Source organism: Phaethon aethereus (assembly GCF_964289735.1).
Source record: "Phaethon aethereus genome assembly, chromosome: 1".
Classification (NCBI taxonomy): Eukaryota; Metazoa; Chordata; class Aves; order Phaethontiformes; family Phaethontidae; genus Phaethon; species Phaethon aethereus.
Window position 1 is genome coordinate 189857535 of NC_138575.1, and position 24043 is coordinate 189881577.

Genomic DNA, 24043 nt, shown 5'->3' on the forward strand with positions numbered 1-24043 from the left:
CCCTTCACATTTCTAAGTGCTCCAGAAAGAAACTTCTGCAGCGGTGTACTGGGTATGGGTGGCAAGGTGTTGGCAGTGGGGGGCTGCAGGGTGGCCTCTGTGTGAGGAGGCTGGGACTGCCCTATGCCAGACACAACTGCTTCCAGCCAGCTCCAATGAGCCCACCACAGGACACAGCTGAGCACCTCAGACAAGATGGTGGTACCTCTGAGAAAATGTCTTTAAGAAAGGGCAAAACACCACGTGGCAGGGGGGTGATAAACAACAGTACAAACACCAAGGCCAGTGAAGGAGGGGGAATGAGGTGCTCCAGACACTACAGCAGAGATTCCACTGCAGCCCGTGGAAAGAACCCCACTGGAGCATGTGGATATTTCCTAAAGGAACTACATCTCCTGGAGAGCTCATGCAGGAGCAGGTTTATCCTGAAGGATTGCAGCCCATAGCAAGGGCCCACGCTGGAACAAGGGAACAGCATGAGGAGGAAGGAGCAGCAGAGAAGAGCTGTTATGGACTGACTGCAATCCTCATTCCCCATCCCCCTGCACCACTTGGGATGAGGAGAAGGTAGAAGAGCTGGGAATGATGGAAGTGAAGTTGAGCCTGGGAAAAAGGGTGGGTGAGGTAGGGTGAAGTTGTTGGTTTAAGTTTTGTCTTTGTTTCTCACCACCCTCCTCAATGTCTGATTGGCAATAAATTTCATTTTCCCCAATTTGAGTCTGTTTTGCCTGTGATAGTACTTGTAAGTGTTCTCCCTGTCTTTACACTCACTTGGAGCTCTTCCACCTTATTTTTCTCCCCCTGTCCTGTTAAGGGCAGGGAGGGTGAGAGAGCAGCTGGGTGGGCATCTAGCAGCAGGCCAAGGTCAACCCACCACAAGCTGTTGCATACATCTGTTTAAAAAGAAACTTAAAAGCCACTGGTTCCCATTAAGCATTTGCCAGAACAGAATTTCAGATCAGCATCTGCTTAAAGCTTGCTGACAACCTTTTTCTATTGTAAAGCTTTTAAGAAAATTATTTCATACTTTACCACTTTTTCCTATTTCCAAAATCCAACACAGGTTAATGATTTCAACACTCATTTACTATCTATACATTATTTGCAGAATTACAGAGAATAATAATTTTTAAATGGAAAAATATAATATTAAAAATCTTACATACAAGGACAAAACATAGCAACAAAAGGCTGCTCACAGAATTAACATCCAGTCTTTCTGTCATCAGTTAAGATGACAGTTAACTCCTTTAGGGTGAGTTTTCAATGATGATATTAAAGTAGTCTTTTTTTTATTTTTTCTTTTCTTTTCTTTTTTTTTTTTTACCCCTCTCCCCCCATAATGGAGACATGCATTAAAAATAGTAATGTCTAAAACAACATTATTTAATTCTTAGTCAGGCACCTGTAGATTTGGCTTTGAGCATTTTCTGAAATCAGCAGTCAGAGGAATCCAGTTTCACAGAGGCACCAGTGACGGGGTTTCTGAAAGCGTCCTCCGAGCTGCAATCCGCAGACATTTGGGGCAGCCTCCAGACTTGAAGCATGCTTTGTGAAAGCATGTTTTGCACTCTGTTTATACACACAAGCAGTTTAACATTCAGGAAAAAAGAAATTAAAAAAAAAATTAATCAATAGCTGTGTTCCTTGAAGGATGTTTATCTGGTTCACTCAACTCTAAAAGTAAACAGAAGCAGTGCAAGGCTGGGACAACAATACCACTGTAATAACTGACTAAACATTTTGGTAAGATTTGCAGGATTTACAATGGATTTTGGCAAGATCTCATATAGCAGCAGTATAGCATTGTCCCAGGCGCTCTCTCATGCGTAGACCCAATAAATAGCCTCCCCCTGCAGCCATAATTATGTTCAGGCAAGTCCCTGGATCTGCCCTCTGAATTCACTTATGCAAGACAGCTGCCACAGGCTGGTTTTGAAAGATACATGCTATCCATGGTTTTCAAATACACATGCAGGTTTTCAAATATGCATGCTTTCAGTGAAGCACGTTCTCAACGTTTTCCTAAAATAAGTCTCAACAGTTTCACACACCAACATCCCCGCCCCCCCCAAGGAAGAAAGAAAAATGTTTGGTCTGGAACATACCTGTGCACCTTTTGCATTTGGCAATCTGATATGGAAAGAGTAGATCTGCACTCTGACAGAATTCACAGATAAACCCCTTCGCTTGACAGAGCTATAAGGACAGCAGAAGAGTTGATTTACTTTTAATCTAAGAAAAACTTATTTGGGAATGTCAGCAGGGATATTCCTCACACTAGCAGCTGCAAGGACGCCAAGAGCCCTGGCTTTTCCTTACCTCACAACCATCCACATGGGAGGTGGAGCTCTTCAGAATATCTTTAAGAAGGGGCAGTAACTGCCCTCGTTTGATCTTCACCAGATCATCCAGTGAAAAGAGGTGCAGCTCCTCTGTCAGATGGCTGGGGACCTGTTCAAATTCTTTCAGTACACTGCAAAAAGAAAGAAAATCCAAATCAAGTGACAAAAAGTTGTTTTTCAAGTATATTTGAAGAATAAGCCTCTTTTCCTTCTCTAGTCACCCAGTGATCATACAAGGCAAATTCATGCTAAATCCTACCTCCCTTCTCCATTTGAGATCACATTAACAAAAAGTGGAGGATTTGGGATTTAGAATAAAATGTCTGCTTTAAAAGTGCATTCCTTGGGCACTGGAGCTGCCATGCAGAGTTATCCCAGCAATTCTTAAATAATGTGTAAAGGGCTCTCCTAACTCAGAAACAGTAGGTAAATTCCTATATAGTATCTAATACAATAAGCTAGGGGGTTTGGTGGTTTTTTTGTGGTTTGTGGGTTTTTTTGTTTTTGTTTGGTTTTTTGCAATGAGAACTTTGAGCAGTTTTATCCTGCATAGGTCACTATTGGGTGAAACTATGCTTGTACTGAGCAGGTGAACACTGAAAATGTAGCTATTACTTTTACAATACTACAAATGTCGAGAGTATAGTGAAGATCCTAATGCTTATTTCTATAATGGAATCACAGGTGGTTGTCCAGCAGAGAGCCATTAAAATACATTCCTACTTAATTTTGGTGAACAACAAGTAATTGATGCATAAAAGAGGTCCTTGCCAAAGAGAGAACAGAACCTATGTTTAAAATTTTTTGCTTATGTCTGTTTTTAAAAAGGTCAGCAAATCTGCAGTGAAAGTTTCATCATCCACTTGTCTACCTATGAGTTATGCTCACAGTTTAGGAAGATGAATACCAAAAATCTTTAATTTGCAGCAACAAGCAAGGTCATGTTTTGGTATTTACTACTTTTGGTTACTACTTTCATTTGAATACGTTTATAAAATAAACTGAATTGAACATTATTGACAGATTTCTGGAAAAAATTTTTAAACCCTCAAGGAACACAGTTAGTTAGTTAGTTAGTTAGTTAAAGATAAATCAGCTCAGAGATATACATAAGTATCTTTGATCTTTTAAGAATAAGTGAGAACCTGAAAGAGTGTAGGAAAAAAACCCACACCCCTAAGAAAAATCATTCAACATTTAAAACCAAAGGTCTAAGTATGTTACAAGAAACAAAGCTACCACATAAAACCTGTTCTTCAACTCAACATTTGAAGTGCAATAGAAGGAAGTTTTGTTATCAAAATTTTCTCTAATTATCATATTAACTCATTTAAAACTGCACTCAAATGTCTCTAGAGAATTAGGCTCTATAAGCACCTTAGGTACATTTTAATAATGTGTTTTTAATTATTATTTTTAATTATTTTAATAATAAGCTATTTTTCATGCATGATCATGGCCCATACCTTTCACCAAACCTACAGGTTTTCAGAAGCTTTTTTAAATGAAAAAGCTGTTCTTGCACCTCCTAAAAGATAAAGGAGAAAAACAAAACAATTATTAAATGAAAAGCAATTGCATTTATATATTCTTAAGTGAGGAACACCACTATTTGAGTCAGCAATCCTTGTCAGTACATGAAATCACACTTAAAACCAGGAACTTCACACTCGGCACAGAATTAAACAAATGGATTTTCTAATGCACAAAAGGCCAAAGAAGGCAAAGACTACTTTTATTCACCAACAAAGGAAGCAAGTCCTAATGCCACAAACGTCTCCATATCAGCACACCAAGATGCTAGACCCAAACCTGTGCAAGAACAGATAAGTGTCGTCTCAGCCAAGAAGGGAGTGCATGGCAACTTGTAATCTTCAGCAAGGCATCATTCCTCAAGCTGTAAGGAGGTACAGCCCTTATGTGAGCCAAGGATGTTTTCTCTAATGGCCCACAAAATTAGGGAGTCATTCAAAACTTCCGGAGCTTTCCAACAGCCAATTGCCAAGCAAAGGCAAGTATTTACTGCAGGAGCACAGCTCCCCTCCATGAACTAGAAGTGGAAACCAGTAAGGAGACACCTCCCAAAGACAAGGGAAGGGGAAATGAAACCTCTGGCAGAGGTTGGAAACTTCTCCCTCCTCTCCCTTCATCTGAGGGGAGAGAGGACAAGCTCCAGAAGCAGTGATGGCACAAGTTAAGTGTGGAGAAACCAGCTCTGTCTCCTCCCCACATACGCACATGGCAAGGTAAGGACAACCTGCCCTAACTTCCCAAAAGTCTCAGACCCACAAATTCTCAATCAAAAAAAAAAAAAAAAAAAAAAGGTGGTCACACTTACCCTTACCCTGTCCATGTCTTTACTTTTCGTGTAGAGGGCTTTGTTAATACATGACACATTGAAAATTGGGTGCTGCCATATGCTGTCCAGTAGATGCTTGGAGAAGTTGCACACATAGTATTTTTTGAAGTCCCACTTCAAAAGTATTCGGGCAGGAATGGAAGACTGGGCATAGCCGTGGCAGCAGTCACAGAAGTATTTCCCTAGGTAGTCACAATAGCGTAGTCTCCTGATATATTCTGCGGGTAGACAGCAATGAAATTTTGAATATTTCTAATACTTACGGGACATACCTCTTGTCTGTATGCCTACTCTGTCTAAACTCAGATCTATTGGAGTGAGGGGCAAGGGATTTGTTTTCCAGTAGGGGATTTTATAATCACAGTCAACACATGCATAAGGTCTGTATTTTGCATTAGAAAGTCTTCCTCATTGCCACACTTGTCAAACTGAACTGATTATGTTTATCACCATGAAATCTTAGAGAAACCATTGTTGCTTTATCTGCAAAAAAGAGACACAAGATAAAACACACAACAAAATACTTCTACCAAATGGAAAGACAAGCTGATCTTGGAGTTACATTTGTATAATACTTTTTTCAATATAAAGTGGTCTTGTAGGTTTTTCCCAGGTATCTCAGCATCTCAGGTTTGCTTGAGTTAACGTGCCATCACAGACTGTTGATACTTCAGGCCATCACAAATGCTGCTCTTTTGTGAACAGACCCAGAATAAGTCTTGAAAGCCACTTCAAAGATTTCTTAGGTAAGGTCTGGTTGCGAGACCTGTAAATCATCATGCTTTCAAGCAGTTTTCACAAAGTATCACAAATAAAACACAAGCAGGATTTTGTGATCAAGATTTAAAAGCAAAAAAGTTTTTAAAAGACACCCCAAAAGAGCAAAACCACACATTCCATAAGCTTGCATAAAGCTTCCATAAAGTCTCTAAAAAGAGACTTTTGGAAATGTGTAAATTGGTACGGAGAAAGAATTACTGAAAGAAACTATTGGAAGATGTAAAATCAGCATTTTCACCCTGGAAGCTTGATTTTGTAATAGCTTTTCCTCTTTTGTTGTTGACTGTCATGAATTTTTACTGTGTATGAGAAGGACATCTATCAAATATTGTATTCTGTCCGCAATGAGAAATTCCAGGTAGTGGTAAGATCCCACTGCCTGTTTCATTATTGCAGGGACATTCAACAATGAGATTTTCCTTCTAGTTCAGATAATTTTACAACTGTGGTACATCTGTGTTGGTGAAGATTATAGCCTGATTACTAGTAATGGATTTATTAGGTTTTTTTCCTTTCTGGTAATACTTACTGCTTTCTATCGGTGTTCCACAACCAACACACGTAAAATTTTGGGCAGCCACCACTGCATCTCTCCTGCATAGAGAGGCAAATAGTTATACCTTTCAGCATCCAAAACACAGTTCAGTTAACATTCTCCCAAAATGCAATAGAACTACACTGGCACCAGTGAAAATGTCCAAATTAGGAGCAGACTCCTACTCCTCCACATGAAGAAGGGGGTTCTGGAAAGAGATGCAGATTATTATTTTAGTGGGAGTCTCTAAGCTAACCTGTGGAGAATATACCATCAATTACTGCTTCTAAATATGGCTTGTAGCAAGAATTAAATTCTTTCACATTTCTTAAAGTGGAATCAATATCTCAAGGGAGCGGAATCCACATCTGCAACTGAAAAAGCAACTGAACCTGGACGCAGGAAATTAGCACACCATACTGTGTGCATTTAACAGCACTTTATGCAGAGTGGGACATGGGACTCTATGCAGGGAAGTGGAGAAACTCTTAAGAATATTCACAAGGTAGTCTCACAAAATGAAATGTTTAGGAGTCCAGCTACGCACACTGCCACCATAGCACCAAACTGTATGTGTATTATCACATGTAAAAGTGCACGTGCCACGTTAATCAGGATGTGGCAACAGAGAGGAAAAAGATGCCGTTTGCTTTTTAGTGAAGCTGGTGACAGACACTGCAGAAGGCTGCACCATGCCCTAGCTCTAACCTTCAGTTCTGTTAAATCACCCAGGCTCCTTCCATCAACTTCAGCAGGTTTTAGACACATCCCCATGCTGTACTAAACAATGTTCAGATCCCTTAGACTTACTTGACTGAAGGGTGAATATTAAATATAATCTGTGATCTTGGTGGGGCCCAGCCAGAAGATCCTCTTAATTTGGATATGATCTTTATTTCTTCAGCCAGTTTCAAACTTGACTCAAGCTCTCTTGGAATCTCTTCTTTCAGAACAGACTATGGGTAAAGACAAACTCATGAAGATGAACAGCCATCAACTGGACATATGTTAAATGCTGCAAAACATCTCGTTTATACTCCAGGATTTTAAAGCTTGGTTTTCACCTGCATGTAGTCCCCTCTCAGTTAAACTCCCTTGTATCAGTCCCAGAAGGAAGTACGTCTTGATTCTTCACAACTGTACATCTTAAATGTGCTCAAAATTGCTAAAGAGAGAGGACATTTTCTAAAATTTTATCTAAAGTGAACTAATAGACTGTACGTAGTCATCTGTTTTTGGTTTTTTTGGGGGGTTTTTTTTGGTTTTTTTTTAATGCAGCTTCCCCCTTTCCCTAACAGTGAAGCAGCTGCAGTGAGACAGTGATTATTTGGGGAACTGAATAAAGAGCGTGCTGTTTTCGGCTCATACTCACTCTCTGCTTAGATGAGCTCAGGCAACCAGGCAGTTGAACTGCAGAGTCTGTCTGCAACCAGTGTTTTCTGAAAGCTCTGCATAACTCCTGGGCTGTTGCTTCAGCAGAATTGCTGCCAGGTTCAAAAGATGATCTGAAAGTTAAGCAATACAGACAACGAAAAATAGCAGCATGTCATCAGCAGCTCCACTGTCTCTTCTGCATCCCTGAAAAGTTTTCTCCCATCCCTTGATTCCTATCCCCTTGCTTTGATACACCCAGGCCCTCGCAGAGCCACAGCCACCACCCTCCAGCGAGACTTCGGGACCAGAGAAATGCTCTGCTGAGCCAAGCACCACAGACATTTGCTGTCAAGCAGCATTCCTTCCCCTTTCTTGGGAGGGCCAAATTTACCACTCCCACACCTTTCCCCGCCCCGGCCAGAAAAGTCACCAGAAAGCTGGCCGAGCAGAAAAGGTTATACCACCAGGCTATTATAGTAAAGCTACACAGCATTACCTTTCATCTGGGGTGACAGACAGATTTTCAAGGTCTTCAAGTTCTGTGGTAAAGAAGAAAATTTTATCAAGTCATCTAAGAAACAAAGCTCCTGTTATCCACCACTATTTTAAATCTGCCTTCTGTCTTACCAGAGTGTCAGTTTCAAATATATTTGTCTTTACAACACCCTTGCTGGATGTGGGAAATAACCTCAGCCCTGGCTGTAAAACACCTCCTCTGCAGATCTCTGACATCTGCTGAAGAGTAGTCCCTAACAGCCTGCATCATATCATCACCACCAGCTTCCCTTCAAGAGCAGGAGAATGCTAGTCCAGGTCCAGCCAGAAGGCACTAGACATAAATAATAATATACAGGACCAATACAGTGCACATTAATTTTTTGGGACACTGACAGATATTTGGAGGCACTAATCACAAACATGGCAGCTAATGCTATGAACAAGTTAGTAACCAGTGAGATGAATGGAATTAAAGCACACATTTCTTCATTATGTCTATATAGACACAATATGCTTATCCAGATAAGGTGTTCGCATTGGTAGCATTAGTTTTGGCCTACGCGTTGTTCTCAAGACAATTGCTTCCCCATTCATACATGTCAAAATAATTCTTGCTACTAGAAATGCAGTTTTGGGAGCTAGTTCTTCATTCTTAGATTAGGGAAAGAGGAGGTGAAAAAACAAGCCAATCTCAAAAACCAAAGGGAGCTATAAAAAAAAGCATTTGTTAACAGGAAAAAATAAGATAGAGGTTAAATGTTGCTTAGGCTACTTTCCAGGGCATTCCATTTCTGTATATATAAAAACCAGAAGCTAAGCAAAGAAACTCAGGATGTGCTGAAGAGAAGCAGAGCACTGGTGACTATAAGAGGACAGAGACATTCTGCTCTAGTCCTGAAGCAGAGGGAGGGCTGCCTAAAACCTAATCAGTATCTTTAATTAGGGAATTATCATATCTAAATTCTCTGAAACAATGCTCCCAAAGTTGTCTGAGGTTGTGCCAGTTTTATACTTTGCTCTCCCACATTCATTGTGTTTAATCCTTAGACATAATTTCAGTCCCTCAAAACAGCAAAGATATTCTTTGGAATATCTTTGGATATTTGCAGGAAATCCTGCATCACTCTGGTATTTCTGTATGTGTTCTAGTAAGGAGTAATGCATCCGTTGCTCATTCCATTTTGTCATGTTACTTCTCCTGTGATAACATCCACTAAGTCAATAGATTTTCCAAACGATGCAGTAGATTCATCTGAACAATAGAGCTGTTTCTTCAGTTACAATTTTGAAGCCTTACCAATAATTACATATTCATCCTCTGAGTCACTGTGGCAACGAAACCTGGTAACCTCATGATGTGAAGGTAGATGCACTGGGGAGCTGACAGACAGCAGAGCACAGCCTGTCTGGAACAAAGACAACACCAGTTAAACTTTTCCGCCATTTATACAGTAGCTGCAATTATATTTTTTTTTTTTCAATCACCAAAACTTTAGCACACAGCCTGGATTTACAGAGCAATTTTAATTATTTATATTTATACACACATACAGAAAGCCAGTTCTTGGGTGTCTGTCATACAACATGTCCCTCGGTTTCTTAGGAAGAAGCTTCTAGAAACTAAACCAAAAGGGTTTATATTATCAGTGGTCTCTCCCCTTCTGAGATGCAAGCACACCATTCATTTTTCTGAACAAGTTATGTCATTTAGACTTAAGTTCCTTCCCCAGGATCTGCATTACTCAAGAGACTAAAATCTACCTAAAAATGCATGTGCTGACTCAAGCATTATAGTGCCAGAAGCATTTACTATCTTGACACCAACTATATGTACATGAATACTCTGGGCAGTTTCACTCAAATCAATTGCATGGCCTGATCTGCATACTGCAGAAATAAGCACAGAAGGAAAGAATCAGGCTTCAAATCCTGAAAGAAAGGATTTAAGCAGAGAGAAAAACAGGCAGCAACAGGCATGCTCTATGGAGAGTTGTGCTTGGCATGTGGCACTTCAACCTTACATTTTCTTTTTCATGTAAAAAAAGATTTAATTATAATAAATAAAACACAGATGTGAGCATTCAAAAGGAAGAATTTGACCCAGAGGGAAAACACTTGTGGCATAATGATCCTCAGGGAACACAGCTCTCGAGAGACTCAAAGAAGGTAACAGAGGTTCCAAGCAATGTCCAAATTCATTTAGTATTTTCTTACACAAAAATATACAACAAAGGCTGTCAGAAAAGTTTGCATGATAGACTAAGCAACTCGCCTTCATAACCACTGTCTGAAGAGGCAACAGAAGAATCAGACTTCTTCGCTCCAGGGTAAGAAGATAACTCTGAATCGGTGTGATAACTGCCATCTGATCCACTCGTTTCCTCCACACCCCAGGACTCTGCTTGTTGGCTTAGGATACTACATTTCATTTTTTCTAGTGATGCTATAATCATATCTGCAACAAAAAAGTGCGCGTTCTCCTGGACACAAGATTGGAACGCTCATTAGTACACAGCATATTGATATTTACTTAAGACATAAGCAAATTTTTCTCTGTACTTTTTCAACTCAAGAAATTAAATGTAAGTCTATCTCACCTTTCATTTAAACATTAAAAAAAACACCCCAAAGGGCAATTCAGAGACAACGTGCAAAAGGCCAGATAATCATCTCAGCCTTGATTAGAACATACAATTTACTTTTATCTTACCCGTCTATTAGATAAAAAGAAACTTGATTACATGCCTAATCGATGAATATGTATGCATTTTAGGGATGTAGTCTTCTAGTTACACTGCATTATTTAGTGAGAATCCATGTAACCTGTTTAATAGTATTTAATTGCAAGCCAGTCTGTGCAAGCAGTTTTGCATGCATGCTAACTTGTACAGGGCCAGAAGTGGCAGGTTCTGAAGGGACTGTAGATCTTCAGGTGGTGGGTAGTACAGAAGCTAGTAAAATGTTTTCATGTGTTAAGAGTTAAGGCAGTGAAGTAGGGAACAGGCAGTGAGATAGCTCATATTGTCAACTCAGGGCTCCATAGAAAGCCTGGGATAAGGTTAAGTGGGAACCTAGCTCCCCTGGGGTACACACTGCCTTAAATAAGAGGTAGCTGTTTCAAAGCTTCACCGTGGCATTTCCCTGCCAGAGAGCCCCTCCCCATGGTGTCTCTTGTCATCTCGCCAGCCCAGGTCACTTCTTCTCTGGGAAAAGGGAATTTGTAAAGCCACCTCCGGAACAACAGACACATCCAGGCAAACGCAGGGCTCCCTGCCTCAACGTCCCTGCTGTATCCCTTGCTGCCTGTGGTCTAACAGAGCATCCCACCAGTCCCACCTTCGCTACTGCTGCTGGCCTGGGCACAGCTTCCCAGCCCAGGCTCAGCTCAAAAGTGGATGTATCATGAAGGGTTGGGTGCACTCAGGTGCGTGGATGGAAACCCAGAGGTGCCCAGGATACTCTCCCCCTTTCCCCTCAACTGCACGTGTTTACATGGTGCAAAGCTAAGCCTCCATCTAATAAACCATGGCAGTATCTAAGGCTAGGGATTCTCAGTGCAGAGTAATTAAAGCTTTTATAAAAAGTGGCTTATACTCAGAAAATTGTAACACTCAACATCAGTATTCATGACATCCCCTACAAGCTGTACGGGTAGCACAAAGACAGACATGAACTAAAACTTAAGGAGCACGACAGACATCACTGCCTTCTTATTCTTCACAGCCAAATGCATTTAGAAGAGATTAATCTCTACATTAGAGAGAGCCCACAAGCCCGTGTGAGTGTCTGAACAGAGTTTTATCTATTCCCTAACACTGATTAACATCACTTGCTTGATGCACAGTTTCTCCAAGAGACAACTTTCAGTGAACTTCAGGACAGACCATTAGCAAATGAAAGAATTAAACAGTCTTTTTCTTTTTGGGAGATAAAGAGGACATCTACTTTGAAGATTCAAAAAGCCTGTGTGGCACTGGTTAACCCCAAGTTAGCAGCAGAGCACAGCATATCAGCATGTCCTGCTGATAAAAGCAATTATGAAGTGCTTCTGAGAGCTGCATTGCAAAAGGATGGAACAGGATACAGGCACTCTTGTACTCAGCATGACTATCAGCTTTCAGCTCTGCCTCCTCATGGGTCCGTCACCCTAGGAAGCAGTCCCAACACAGCTGTGACACACCAACCTTCTCATTTCTCTTGCATCCCGCTCGCATCAGCGGAAAGTCCCTCTAGATCATCTGGCCCATCTCCTTCCTGGCACACGACTACCACTCTCAGATTTGCTGACACTGTATGTACCTTAGTTTTCGGTCTCTTAAGTTTCAAAGAGATTATTTCACAACCTAAAAATGCTTTGGTTTTTGATTTGGGTTTAGTCTAGTTTTTTTAAAGGCAGCCTTAGTCATAATGGACTGAGCTTTTTATATCTCTTAACTTGTAATCACATCAGCCCCCAATCATCTGCACAGGAGAAGTAGCTGATGTGATCTTGCCTCACTGAATAGTTCTCAGACTGCAGTTTCTAATCCAGATACCTTGCTTTCGGTTCCCACATTACAGACTGAGAAACATCTCTTTTCTGAAATCCTTTCCCAAAAAGCAACATGAAAAGCTAATCCCCAAGTTTGCTGTTTTGGTGTGTGATTTGTTGGGTGTTCTGTGGGTTTGGTTTGTCAGTTGGTTTGGGGTTTTTTGTTTGTTTGTTTTTAAATGCACCTTAGGGACACAAGAGAGCTTCAAATCAAATGCAAAACTTGCCATGCCAGTAAAACCAGTGCTGTGCACAAAGATGACCTCTTGGGCCCAGGACATGGGACCACATGCACATCCACAGTCCAGCAAAAAAAATCTGCCTTTCTAGGTACATTTAAGTTCTTTTGCATCAAATCCTACTCATTGCAACAACTAATTATAACATTAACACCTCTTTTTCAATTGTTAGAAAAGATTAAGATTTAGCACAAGAGTGATGTGCATCAGCATTATCTTCTCATCTTTATCCCTGTTTATAGGCTCAAGTGGGCTGCCTATCTGGCAACATGCCTAAGACCATTTGGGCCCCTTACAGAAATTAGAAACCATGAGAAACTGTTTAAATTACTGTAGATGTTACAGCAACTACACTTATTATTCATATTGTAATTCTTTTACAGCAATCTCCCAAGTCCATCATAAGCACAAACAAAAAAACCCAACCTCTCCCTATCTCCTGATAGTAAAAGCATGAGGCAAATCCCATCCATATGCACGCAGTTGCAACAAATTCTATATAACATATTCTAATGTAACTTTAAAATGGTTATAATCTCAAAGTTTGGTCTCCAGGAATGTGTGGGGAAATGATGGAATAAAAAAGCAGAAAAGTATAATGTTCTAAAATATTTCCATTATTTTAAAATAATTACAAATATTTAATTAATGGATTAAAGAGTAAAAAAAAAGAGGAAATAAGCATTTTAGGTTTGTAGGTTCACCCATAGAGGGGAAGAAGAGGGAAAATACAGTATTTGTATATATTAGTCCATCTACCGGAAAGTTCTATTATTGAGAAATGCCTCCTGTCATTTTGTTTCACCACTATAAAATGGAAAAAACATTACGACAATAGTCTTTGTTGTCCTCACCTTCTCCACATCTTCTGGAAGCATGCAGACGTCCTGCAACGAACGATTCAAGGGTATAGCACTTATGTTCAAAGGAGAAGTAGAACCTGTAGGTATAACAAGAACTTATTACAAGAACTTATACCTTACACAAGAACAAGTTATTTCTTTCTCTGCAGCTCCCAGGATGTGTATGCGGTGATTGCCAGAAAGCAAAGCAAAATTTCTTTCCCAAAATTAACCACCTTTGGGGCTAGAGGTTGTCATGGAAGTTAAGGAGAAGGAGAGGGAAATGTGAGGAACACGTAGCATTTGAAACCACCCTGGCAACCTGAAGCATGAGTATCAACTACCAGGGAAAGAGAGTTTAAATACCGTGGGGTGACAGCACCATTGCACTCCCAACACCAGCCCTCTCCCAGCTTCGGCCTGAGCCGCTGGGGGAACCAGAGCCAGAACCTCGTGCTGGGATTACAGCGATGCTCTGCAGTCTGCAACACAGCCAGCGAACGCTGCTCTCTGTCATTCACAATAGCTGGAAGAAAGAGAAAACTCACTGCTGCCTGGGCACGCAGAGAGATGCATCAGCCTTAAAAGATCCCCTGAATCATCACTGGTACTCTGTGACTACAGCAAGTTTGGAAAAAACTTTTCCGTTATGTTTCCATACCTCGAGGAAATTTCCTTCCTGTTTCCCAGTGCAACCCATGCTGCTTGCTAACATGTACAACTGGGGTGGACGCGTGAGCCGCAGTACTCCCTGCTTCCCAGAAAAGCAGTTTTGTTTTCCTGGCATTCACTGCTATGATGAGCAAGTGAAACAAAATTCATCTCTTTTTTTTCCCCCCCATTAAGAACTCTTCGCTATACAGCAGAGCATGCATCTGGTATTCTACAGATGTACCATGGATTGCTTTTTATATACAAATACATACATGTTCACTATCTTATTGCTCAGAGAACTGAAAGTGTGAGACCATGCCCTCATGTTTTGTTTTCAAAGCCCTCACAACCACTGCCACAAGAAATTTGCTGGAAGGATGACGAAGACTGTATAAAATGTGTATGTACACACTAATGAGATATGAAGGGGAATCATTACTGGTTTTCACACTGACTGGTGTTTGTTTAATACCTCTTCTTTGACCTTAAAACCAAGCAATTTGTTTCACTGTGGTGATGTTTACTGAACAAAATAGATGGTATCTAAATGCTACTACCACACATTCCATTTAAAGTTGTTACAGATAACACAGCTTAATCAAAGGCTCTTTGTAAAAAAAAAAAAAAAAAAAAAAAAGAACGCTGTAAAAAAAGGACTTTTAAATTTCTTTAAAAGACACATCAGAGATAAAGAGGTCCCACAAAATATGAGAATAATTTATGAAAACTTCTTCTCCAACAAAAGGGCACTGGCTCTCAGGCCTAGTTTAGATTCTTTATATTGCTTTATTTACAGAAACCCTGTTACACTGCCCTGAGCATTGGTGACATCAGGATGGAAAGTCAACACTGTGCTCAAGCGTAGCGAGACAGATGATGTGTTTTTGTAGAAAATGATTAATACCTCCATTGTGTATACCATGGAGGAAAAAATGGAAAGGCTGGCGATCTGACTTTTCAAAACAATTTTAATCACTGCAGCAAACTCATTGCCTAATTAGGTTGTTTTCATGCCTATTTAATGATTCATCTTACTGGATAAGCAGTGTGCTGGGAGTACAGGTAAGTGCTGAAGGCTCCACAACTTGATAAAAGCCTAAATTCTCATCAGTTAAGATAAACATTTCTCTCTGAACTAAAGATAGTATGCAGAAATAAGGAAATGGGAAAAATTATTCTTTTTTCTTTAAAATATAAGATGCAAGTCATGTTAAATATAATTTTGAAATCTAATTGAAGCTTTCTCTCTTGCTTACCTCTTGCATCCCACTTGCATCTTTAAGTGAAAATGAAAAGTGGGAAGGAGCACAGGGAAGGAGTGCGCATCCAGCACTGGGACACAACTCTGGGTCTGACACAGAAAATCATCTGGGTGCCCTTCTCCTCCTAAGCACTGTTGCCTAGAGGCTGCTGAGGCTGGGGAGTGAGCCCTCAAGAACTGCAGAAGGAAACGACCTTGATGTACACAGAGGTTAAAAGCCAGAATAAGCCCTGTGAACTGCCAGTGACACACCAGCCACAACAAAGCCCCCAGAAAACACCAAATTCAGTCACAGGCTCTTCATTAACAATGACGGAGCCTTTTCAGAAAGTTGCATGAGGCCATTGGACAATGGCCCTTAAAAGTATGGACAAGTCATAACAGGATTCTCAAAGGTGCAGCAGAAAATAACACTGAAAAAAATGTTAAATCCCACTGAAAAAAGTTATTTATTCCGACTTCTCATCTTATGTCATTTTATTAAGTCTTGTGCATCCCTCACCTATTCTCCTGCAAGAAACAGAAGTGAGAAACCACCATGAGACCGCAGTGGACAGGAAGGCCAGTCAGGAGATGCTCTTATGTAATTCCTGCCTTCAAATTAAGCTGTGTTTTTTCTTCATTTTCAGTTTGCCATTGGCCTTCCCAATTCTCATCACCCTGCACATTGCAGGGGAAAACGAGACCTCGCTCCCCCTGCTCCAGACCACTCAGCAGCAATTTAAATGGCTGGAAGCAACAAGGAACAATGAAACGCAGAAATTTTCACTTCGTACAGAACAGAGACCAAAGTCTGATGCAGACAGAGCCCACCTCGTTGGGCCGTGCAATACAGGATCCCAGCTCCTGTGAGGGGTAGTTGTTAGTAAAATCGAGGACGCTACTTCTTCAGTCACCTGGCTGCCTTATTCCTCCGTTTGCTTTTTGGAGAGCCAGCAGCGTTACTGACCCAACACAAGCTTGTGACATGCCCTACTCGTGCCAGAAGACCAAGACGCACACAGTTTATTTGTTCTTACAGATGTGCTTCATGGTCCCCGCCAACACAGAAAGCCTGGGCTGTGTTTTCCAAACCTGGCTACCCAAACCTGTGTGACTGGCCCCTGCGGGCTCCAACCACCAGGTGTGGTTTCCTGGGCACTTCTTGAACACGTGGGGCCAACAAAACACCCAGCAGGAGGAAACAACTGTAATCGTCACCATACTAACTGTTGACAAAAATCCTGTCCCAGATGACAAGGTTATTACTACTAAAAGCTCCCAGTCCTGCAACAGCACGTGCCTATTTGAGATCTGGCTGCCAACCTGGAGGAGCTCTGGGTGAAGAGCTATGGAGTACCAGAGCTTGGAAGTGGACCTCAATGAAGTGTCACCACTAGGACTACTATTGACCGAAGGGAGAAAAAAATCCAGCCTTTGCCATTTTATTTATAATGCAAAAGCAGTCTGAGTGCTCCCATTTGCCTTCATTTCCAGTAGAAAAATCAGGTCTTGGCTGCACCGTCTTTATGGGGTTCAGCATCTAGTTGGAATAAGCCCTCAGATACCAGTAACACCCTTTATAAGTAAAATAAATGTTTAAACTCGCTGTAGCTAAGGCTATTCATATCAATGTTAGGTATTAAGCATGAACGGATTCCGCTGTCCTGAGCGGGGGCCCGCGCCCACAGCCCTGAGGCCAGGCCAGCCGCTCCGCCAGCCATCTTGGGGGCACTGCGCTGCACGCCCTGACTGAACAGGTCCCGGCCTACGGGCCGGTGCTGCCCTGAGCCCCCGGCCACTGCGGGAGCAGGAGGCACCCTTTGCTAGCAGCCCTCAGTCTGCGGCTCTCCGCGGACAACATGTGGGTTATCCGCGCGGTTGGAAACCGGGGAGGGGTAAAGAGATCCTGATTGGTATCAAAAGGGGGGATGGGTCTCCGAGATGGCAGGTGCACTTGGAAAGGGGAAGAGGAAAAATAGTCCAGCTCTGGCACACGCTGATTTAGCCATAACAGGAATGGATGTTAATGTCCTGCCTCCAAAAGACTCAGAACCCAGGGACTCCCTCTCCTCCAGCTCACAACAAACACAAGGACGTGGCCCAGGGAGCCCACACACCCCGATGAATCGCAACCCAACACCCAGCTCCGCGCTATTTGCTTTCAGGAGAAGGGTAATGGTGAAGACTGAATGGTGGAAGTCTCATCCAGGGGATGTTCTACATTGACCACAACTCAGCTATTTTTACATTTACCAAAGGGTGCACAGAAGAGAAGCATTTCTGTGTTACAGAAGACTGCTGCAAGCCAGAGAACCTCCTGTTTCACCGAGTCCAACCCTCTGGTTCTCCTTCGTTTTGAAGCTTTCTCTTTCTCTCCTCACCCATATTTTGAATAACAGCGCTTGTCTAGTCATTCATAATTGCCATAAACAAGGGCCATATCAACTTCAGTTACAGCCATCTTCCCTAGCACAGAAATCTTAGGACAAAAACAGACCTGAAAAGTTACCTGTTTGATTGAATGGCTCTGATTGGGAAAGTCCACTGGGAGAACTGCTGTCACTGCTGCTGATGGGCGCAGGCTCCAAAGCATCAGGGTATTTCAACAGATCTGCTGACGTACTAACAGTTGAATCAGGAAGAAACCTTATGAAAGTCAAGTCTTGTTCAGGGGAGGGATAACGTTCTCTTCCAGAATGCACAACGGCTGATGTGACAGTGCCTCCTGTTAACGTCACCTGGGTAAAGCAGTCCCGCTTCAGAGGGGACACATCCGAAAGGGTGAAACCATTCAAGGAGGAAGCAGCAGGATCCCCGTCAGAGTAATGGGAACAAAAGAAAGTATCCAGCGAAGGTTTAGAGGAATCACAGCATGTATTGTCCCAACATGCCCGGTGCCTTGTAAACCGAATGTCTGTTTGTGTACAGGCAGCGTTGTGATGTGTAGAACTGCTGTTGCTGTCGTCATCGCTATCCCCAACACTGCTTTCTTCCCACCGTTCCACGTCACTGTCTGGATGCTCAGCTCCCTGCATTGTGGTCTGCTCCAGCACCAAAGAGGACTGCAAACCAGATGCATTTAAAACAGACACAAGAATGTCTTTGATAGCTTCAGCGCTGTCTGGGTACGATCCAAAACTTCCAGCATGTCCAATCACTGCTGGCCTTGAGCATTCATCTGTTCAGAAAAGGGAAGAAACCAAGAGTTTAGGAAACAATCCTAAAAAAATGTTAATTTACAACATGAATAAAATGCACATTATTTTTGACACCAGTGAGAAGGCAGGAAAGAACTGAATTCACACACCACTCTCTGCTGCCTCTTCCTGGAAGAAAGCTCTTGCTCTCTGCAGTCAGGAAGCAATTCTGTCATTGATAAGCCTAGGTAATAAACCAACAGTAAAGTATCCTGCTGCTAGCCAAACACAATTAGTTACGACTTTAATGGTGACAGATTGTCAGCGTGCTTGAACACATCATTGTTCTACAAAACTGGATGAGGTACAGTTACTGGTTCTATTAGAAGGTCACATTATAGCAAGACATATGGAGTATCAATACAACAGGAAGAAAAAAAAATACACTTAGTAATAAAAGGTCACGTGCTTGCATGTTTTAGTTCAGACAGACACTCCTCCTCACGTGGAAAAGGCTAAAGTAACCTTCAGTCCATATTCATAGGCGTGGCAACATTTACATGAACCCATAAAGAAAATTAGCTCTGTCACAGTGAGTTCATTATAATGCCTCTGAAGGAATCAAAAGTACTGCCTGCCCAGGTCCTATGTGATCTACTGCAAAACTGTAGTTCAATAGAAAATGGAAAAAACTGCTTTTAGTGGCAAACATGGCAACATTAGCATGATGTAAAAGTGCGCACTGCAACTAGTAGCTAGTCGAGAATAAATTGTAATCCTATACCTTGAGCAAAAAACCTCACAGGAACTGCCATCACCCAAACAATGGAGAGATTAGACACAAAGTCTGTGTTCAAGACTAAATATCAACCACATCACAACGAAGTTAACAACTGTCTCCTTTAGGAAAGATAAGTTGGTTGTAAAATTCTAAGAATAGATGCAATCAAGAAGATTCATTTCCAGGGCAAAGAGCTCTTAGTTATGACCATGAGGAATGTTAAACACTGCTGGTGAAAAAAGCAGCAAGCCTTGCAGACTGCAGACTTTGCCCAGAGGTTGCTCTGCTTGGACATAACAGAAAACAATAAACCTCTCCACGAGTCACTCACCTGGAAGCCAGCACACACTCAAACTGCATGATAGGAAAGTTTACTAATGAAGGGATCAAAATCAAAACAAGACCCACCATGTACTTTGGGAAAGCAAGTGTATATAAAGAGCAGTCCTCATCAAGAGAAAGCTGAAAAAATTATTAAGAACATTACATATAAGTCATACTGCAAGAGCTAATAGCAATGCTGTCCTCGTAAAGCCAGGTCAAAATAAGCTGAAGAGTTCATCAGTGATTGTGATCAGCCACCTGCCACTGATCAGGACAAAGCTCTTGCAGAAATAGCAGCAAAGGTGCACATTTTACTGGCTGCACTTGCAAAGAAACACCTTGCCAATGTAGCCAGCTGTGGCAGTGTACAGGCAGGAATGGGAACATGGAAGCTTGTTGACTTTCACACAAATGTATTTTAATCTTTTCAGGAAAAGAAAACAATTTTGGTAAGTGTCAGAAGTTTCAATTGCACATCTTAATTGCATATCTTAACCTAGGCTGTAAACATCATCTTTTCCGTGCAAAACGAAACTCTTAGTCTTACTGTCTTCAACTCTTCTTCTCTGCCCTCCTATTGCAAAGCCCGTTCTGACAGCATCTGCATTCCCACCCATCCTTTGTCATCTCCACTACTCTAGCATCATGGAGCATCTCTAGCACTAATCATAACCACGCTGACTTACTCTGCTAAATACTTGTTCTTAGTGGATTTAAGAGAAAAAAAGAACAAGTCTTAAAAATTAAACTAATGCTTTTGTGCTGCCAAGCCTAACCCCTCCCCCCCCAACAACAACAACAATTAAAAAAACAGGCCCCATGCCCCCACAGTTTAAGCTACTACCAGAAATAGGCTGGTTCCAGTTAAAAAAAAAAAAAAAATCTCAACTTTTGCAACTAATATTCATGTAAGTAATTATGGTAATTTGTTAAAACCCGAGAAACTATTTATTGAATGAACAAGGCATTAACCTGCCAAGAACCATCTGAACGGTTCAAGTATTTTACTCTTGAGCACTCAAAATGCCAGCGAAACTAAAATGGCCAAATTACCATTTAAAAGGCAAAAACCCCTTACTTTCAAATTGTATAACAAACTGTGATGTTGTCGCATCTTCAAAGCCAGTAAGCAAGGCTGCCTCTCCAATCAGACTGTACTTGTTTAGTACACAACAAGCATCGATAGCTTTTGCTAGCATCACAAGCACCAGCAAGCACCCCAGAGGGAGGTATTTTAGAACAAATCGGCATACCTGAGAGAACGGAGATTTGAGGTGTTGGAGCAAGGCAGCTAATCCTTGCGGAGGGATTCGAAGAATACGCTGACTCGGTGAAAGCCACCTTTAGGCTTTCAGGGTTTAACTAGAACAAGAACACACAGGCAGACAATTTGGTTATAAGACAACAGTACTCTGGTAACGCTATCCCCAGTCTCACAGCCATCCCAGCAGGAAGAACATCGTGCTAAGGCCTGCTGACAGTCACCTAACCACTGCCTGTATTGCTGGTTGTCAGAAAATCTCCCCAGAAGCATGCACGGTCTGAAGAGCACTGGCATCTCAGCTCTGCATCTTGCATTTCACTCCAGAAGGCAGGGGACCAAAAGAAACTCTGCATGGTAGGAGAATTAAACATGTGCATAAAGCACATACGAGATAAAATGCTGAATCAGATGTCTATGTATCTGTCAGAACAACAGCAGTGAAGTGGAAAAGAATTCAAGGAACCACCAATCTGCAGCTGGAGGCACAGGCCTGCTTAGATGTATACAAGCTATGAGCTAAATCTATGAGGCCCCAACACCACAGGCACCTGATGCACGTGCTGCTTGATCTCCCAGCTGTATTGACTGGGAGCAAGCGCGGTCACATAACGACATCTGCCTAATTTGATAGAGCACAGTACATGTGGTTCACGTCAGCAATGTGGCTGGCCCAGCATAAAGCGAGAAGCAACGCAAATAGATAATACTCAACCTGGCATACAGCCTGCCAGTATAAACTGACAAAAATTTTGAATGCATTTGAACCGACTGAGCAGGTTTACACCAGATCAGCATTTCACTTTGTGCAGTCATGCTGCTTCCTATTTGGAATTTTGAACCCCAAAGCCAGATTTACCATATTGTCAAACCAGCCTAAGCTGAACCAGGACAAGCAGTTTAGCGCAGACACCGAGGAGCTAATTCCAACACAGGAGTAAGATACACTCAGGATGGCAAAGCAACAGGTCTCCTCCCCAAGCTCACAAATTAATCTCCCGCTCCCTCTCCACTGCCTCAAGTATGTCATGGACCTGCAGTGCACATCACAGAAACCAGGGAAATCAAAGTGATGCCCTGCTCTGCAGGGCACATCGTTAAAAGGCACTTAACCAAGGTGTACCTTGACTTCTCCCTACTTAGAGACATCACTAAGATGTCTCCACAACAGAAGCATCTTCAAGATGCCTCTCGCCCTCCCCTGTCATCCCATACAAGGAGAAGGGAGTTAAAAGGTGTGCTGTCCTCTGCAACCCTGTGTTGACCTCTACGTTCTCCACATGGTCCCACGGGAGAGTGAGGTGATTCAGAGAGCAGATCTAGTCCAGGCACCCTTCAGACTCATGGAAAGGAGAAGAAATTAAAACCCACAAAAGATTTCCCTTTTAACTGAAGAATAACTTTTCAGGCCAAAAATAGTATGCTGAATTTCAAATACTTAGTGTTTGATCATGCCAGTGCTTAGAAAAACACTCTTTTCAGTGGCTGATAGTGCTTGCTTTACCCCTCCCCCGCACTAATTTAGAGAAACTGTTGTGTAGGCAGACTTTATACGTATAACTATTATATTGTCAATATTACTGGATACAATAGTTCTTACAGGAATTAATTTTTATTCATTATGTTGATTTAAAACAATTCATTTTTAGTAACAGTAATTAACCGACTCTACCTCTTAGATGCATATATCATAACTGCCTGACACCAGAGTGAGCGCAAGTACTTTACCAGTAAGTATAAATATTACGAGTGCTAAGTTTTAAGGTTTTATCTCTTTTTAAACAACATTTCCATCTCTTGGATCTTATCAGAAGCAACCAGTGTTCTGAGAATCCTGATAAAAGATTTTAATTTATTTTCAAGATGTTACGATTTCAACTATGTCACAGATTGGGAAAGAGCTCCTTTAGTATTTAACGAACAAACTACAACAAAACAACAACCAAAAAAAGGCAATTAGAGAGCACTTACAAGGAAATGTGGCAACAGAAGTGCATGAAGCACACACCGCCATAACCAAGAAAAACCACTGAGAGTTTGACATCTTTCCTAGTATAAACGAGTCAGCCCCCCGCCCACCAAATACGGGGACTGTATTTCCAAATTTAACTCCAGCATTTAAAAATATTTACCAAAATCACTGACAACTCAAAGCTATTTTCGGAAACAAAAACAAACGAAAACAGGGAGCCAACATTCAGGCGCCTTCCTTGCCTTACCTTTTTGGAGCAGGGGCGCTTGAAGAGCTCTGTCCCGCTGTAGCTGGACAGAGCTACTGCACGGAGAGACATGGTGGGAAAACAGTCATTTTTTTTTTCCTTTTTTAGTCGTTAAGTACCTGAAAGCAACAAATAAAGAACTGCAATCACCACCACGCTGACCACGATCCTCCACGTGTTTTGCAGAGTCTACATTTAATATTCTGGACTGTTTTCGGTCTCGAAACCAGCGCACGCTGGCGAGCGCAGCGCAGGAACGATGGACATCTCTCGCTAAGAGAGCTTCGTTTAGGGCTTTTATTAAGCCCCACACAACGCGGCGCCTACCGCAGCCGCAAGGGTCACGCACCGACCTGCTGCGCCCCGCAGCGTGGCGGAGACGGGAGGGAGGGGATTCGGCAGCAAGGAAGCCCCCGAGCTCCGGCTCTGCGCCAGCGAGGCTGGCGGCTCTCCCCGCGCTGCAGCGAGTAAAGCCCGGCGTTTCCCTCCCCGGCACGGCGCTGGAAAGCCGCGTAGCCCTTCACACGGAAGCGCTCGGCCGGGCGGACAGCTTCGGAAAGGGTATTGGGAGAGAGGCGCCGAAACGTCCCGCCGCCCCAGAGCCTGCCGCCCCAGCGAGGCACACCGTGCGCCCTGCAAGACACCTGCCCGCCGGCCGGCCTGCCTGCCCGCCTCCCGCCCGGTCCCAGCTCCCCGTCCGCACCTGCGGCCGCGGCACCCGGCTCCTCCCGGCCGGCGAGCGGCGCTCCCGCCTCCTGCCCGCCTGAGCGCAGCTCGAGCCGCACCACCTCCCCCGCTACCGCGGCCGCCCCGCTCTCCCGCAGCGCGAGCACCGCCCCGAGGCGGGGCCTCCCGCGGGAGGGCGGGGCCGCGCGGCCGTGGAGGCGGGGTGGTGGGGAGGTGGGGGCTGCCTCAGGCGAC

At 42.7% G+C, this 24043-nt stretch overlaps 1 protein-coding gene across 1 annotated transcript; it reads right to left on the reverse strand.

The window, feature by feature from the left end:
- Positions 1-916: 916 nt before the first annotated feature.
- RUBCNL (rubicon like autophagy enhancer) lies at positions 917-23194 on the reverse strand (the record flags this gene model as incomplete). Its single annotated transcript, XM_081998116.1, has 15 exons — positions 917-1572; positions 2109-2199; positions 2323-2476; positions 3812-3873; positions 4684-4922; positions 6014-6078; positions 6830-6975; positions 7392-7524; positions 7890-7932; positions 9189-9293; positions 10164-10371; positions 13516-13601; positions 17910-18578; positions 20896-21004; positions 23123-23194. The coding sequence occupies 15 exons, from the start codon at positions 23192-23194 to the stop codon at positions 1460-1462; spliced, it is 2295 nt and encodes a 764-aa protein (XP_081854242.1). The 3' UTR covers positions 917-1459.
- Positions 23195-24043: the final 849 nt, after the last annotated feature.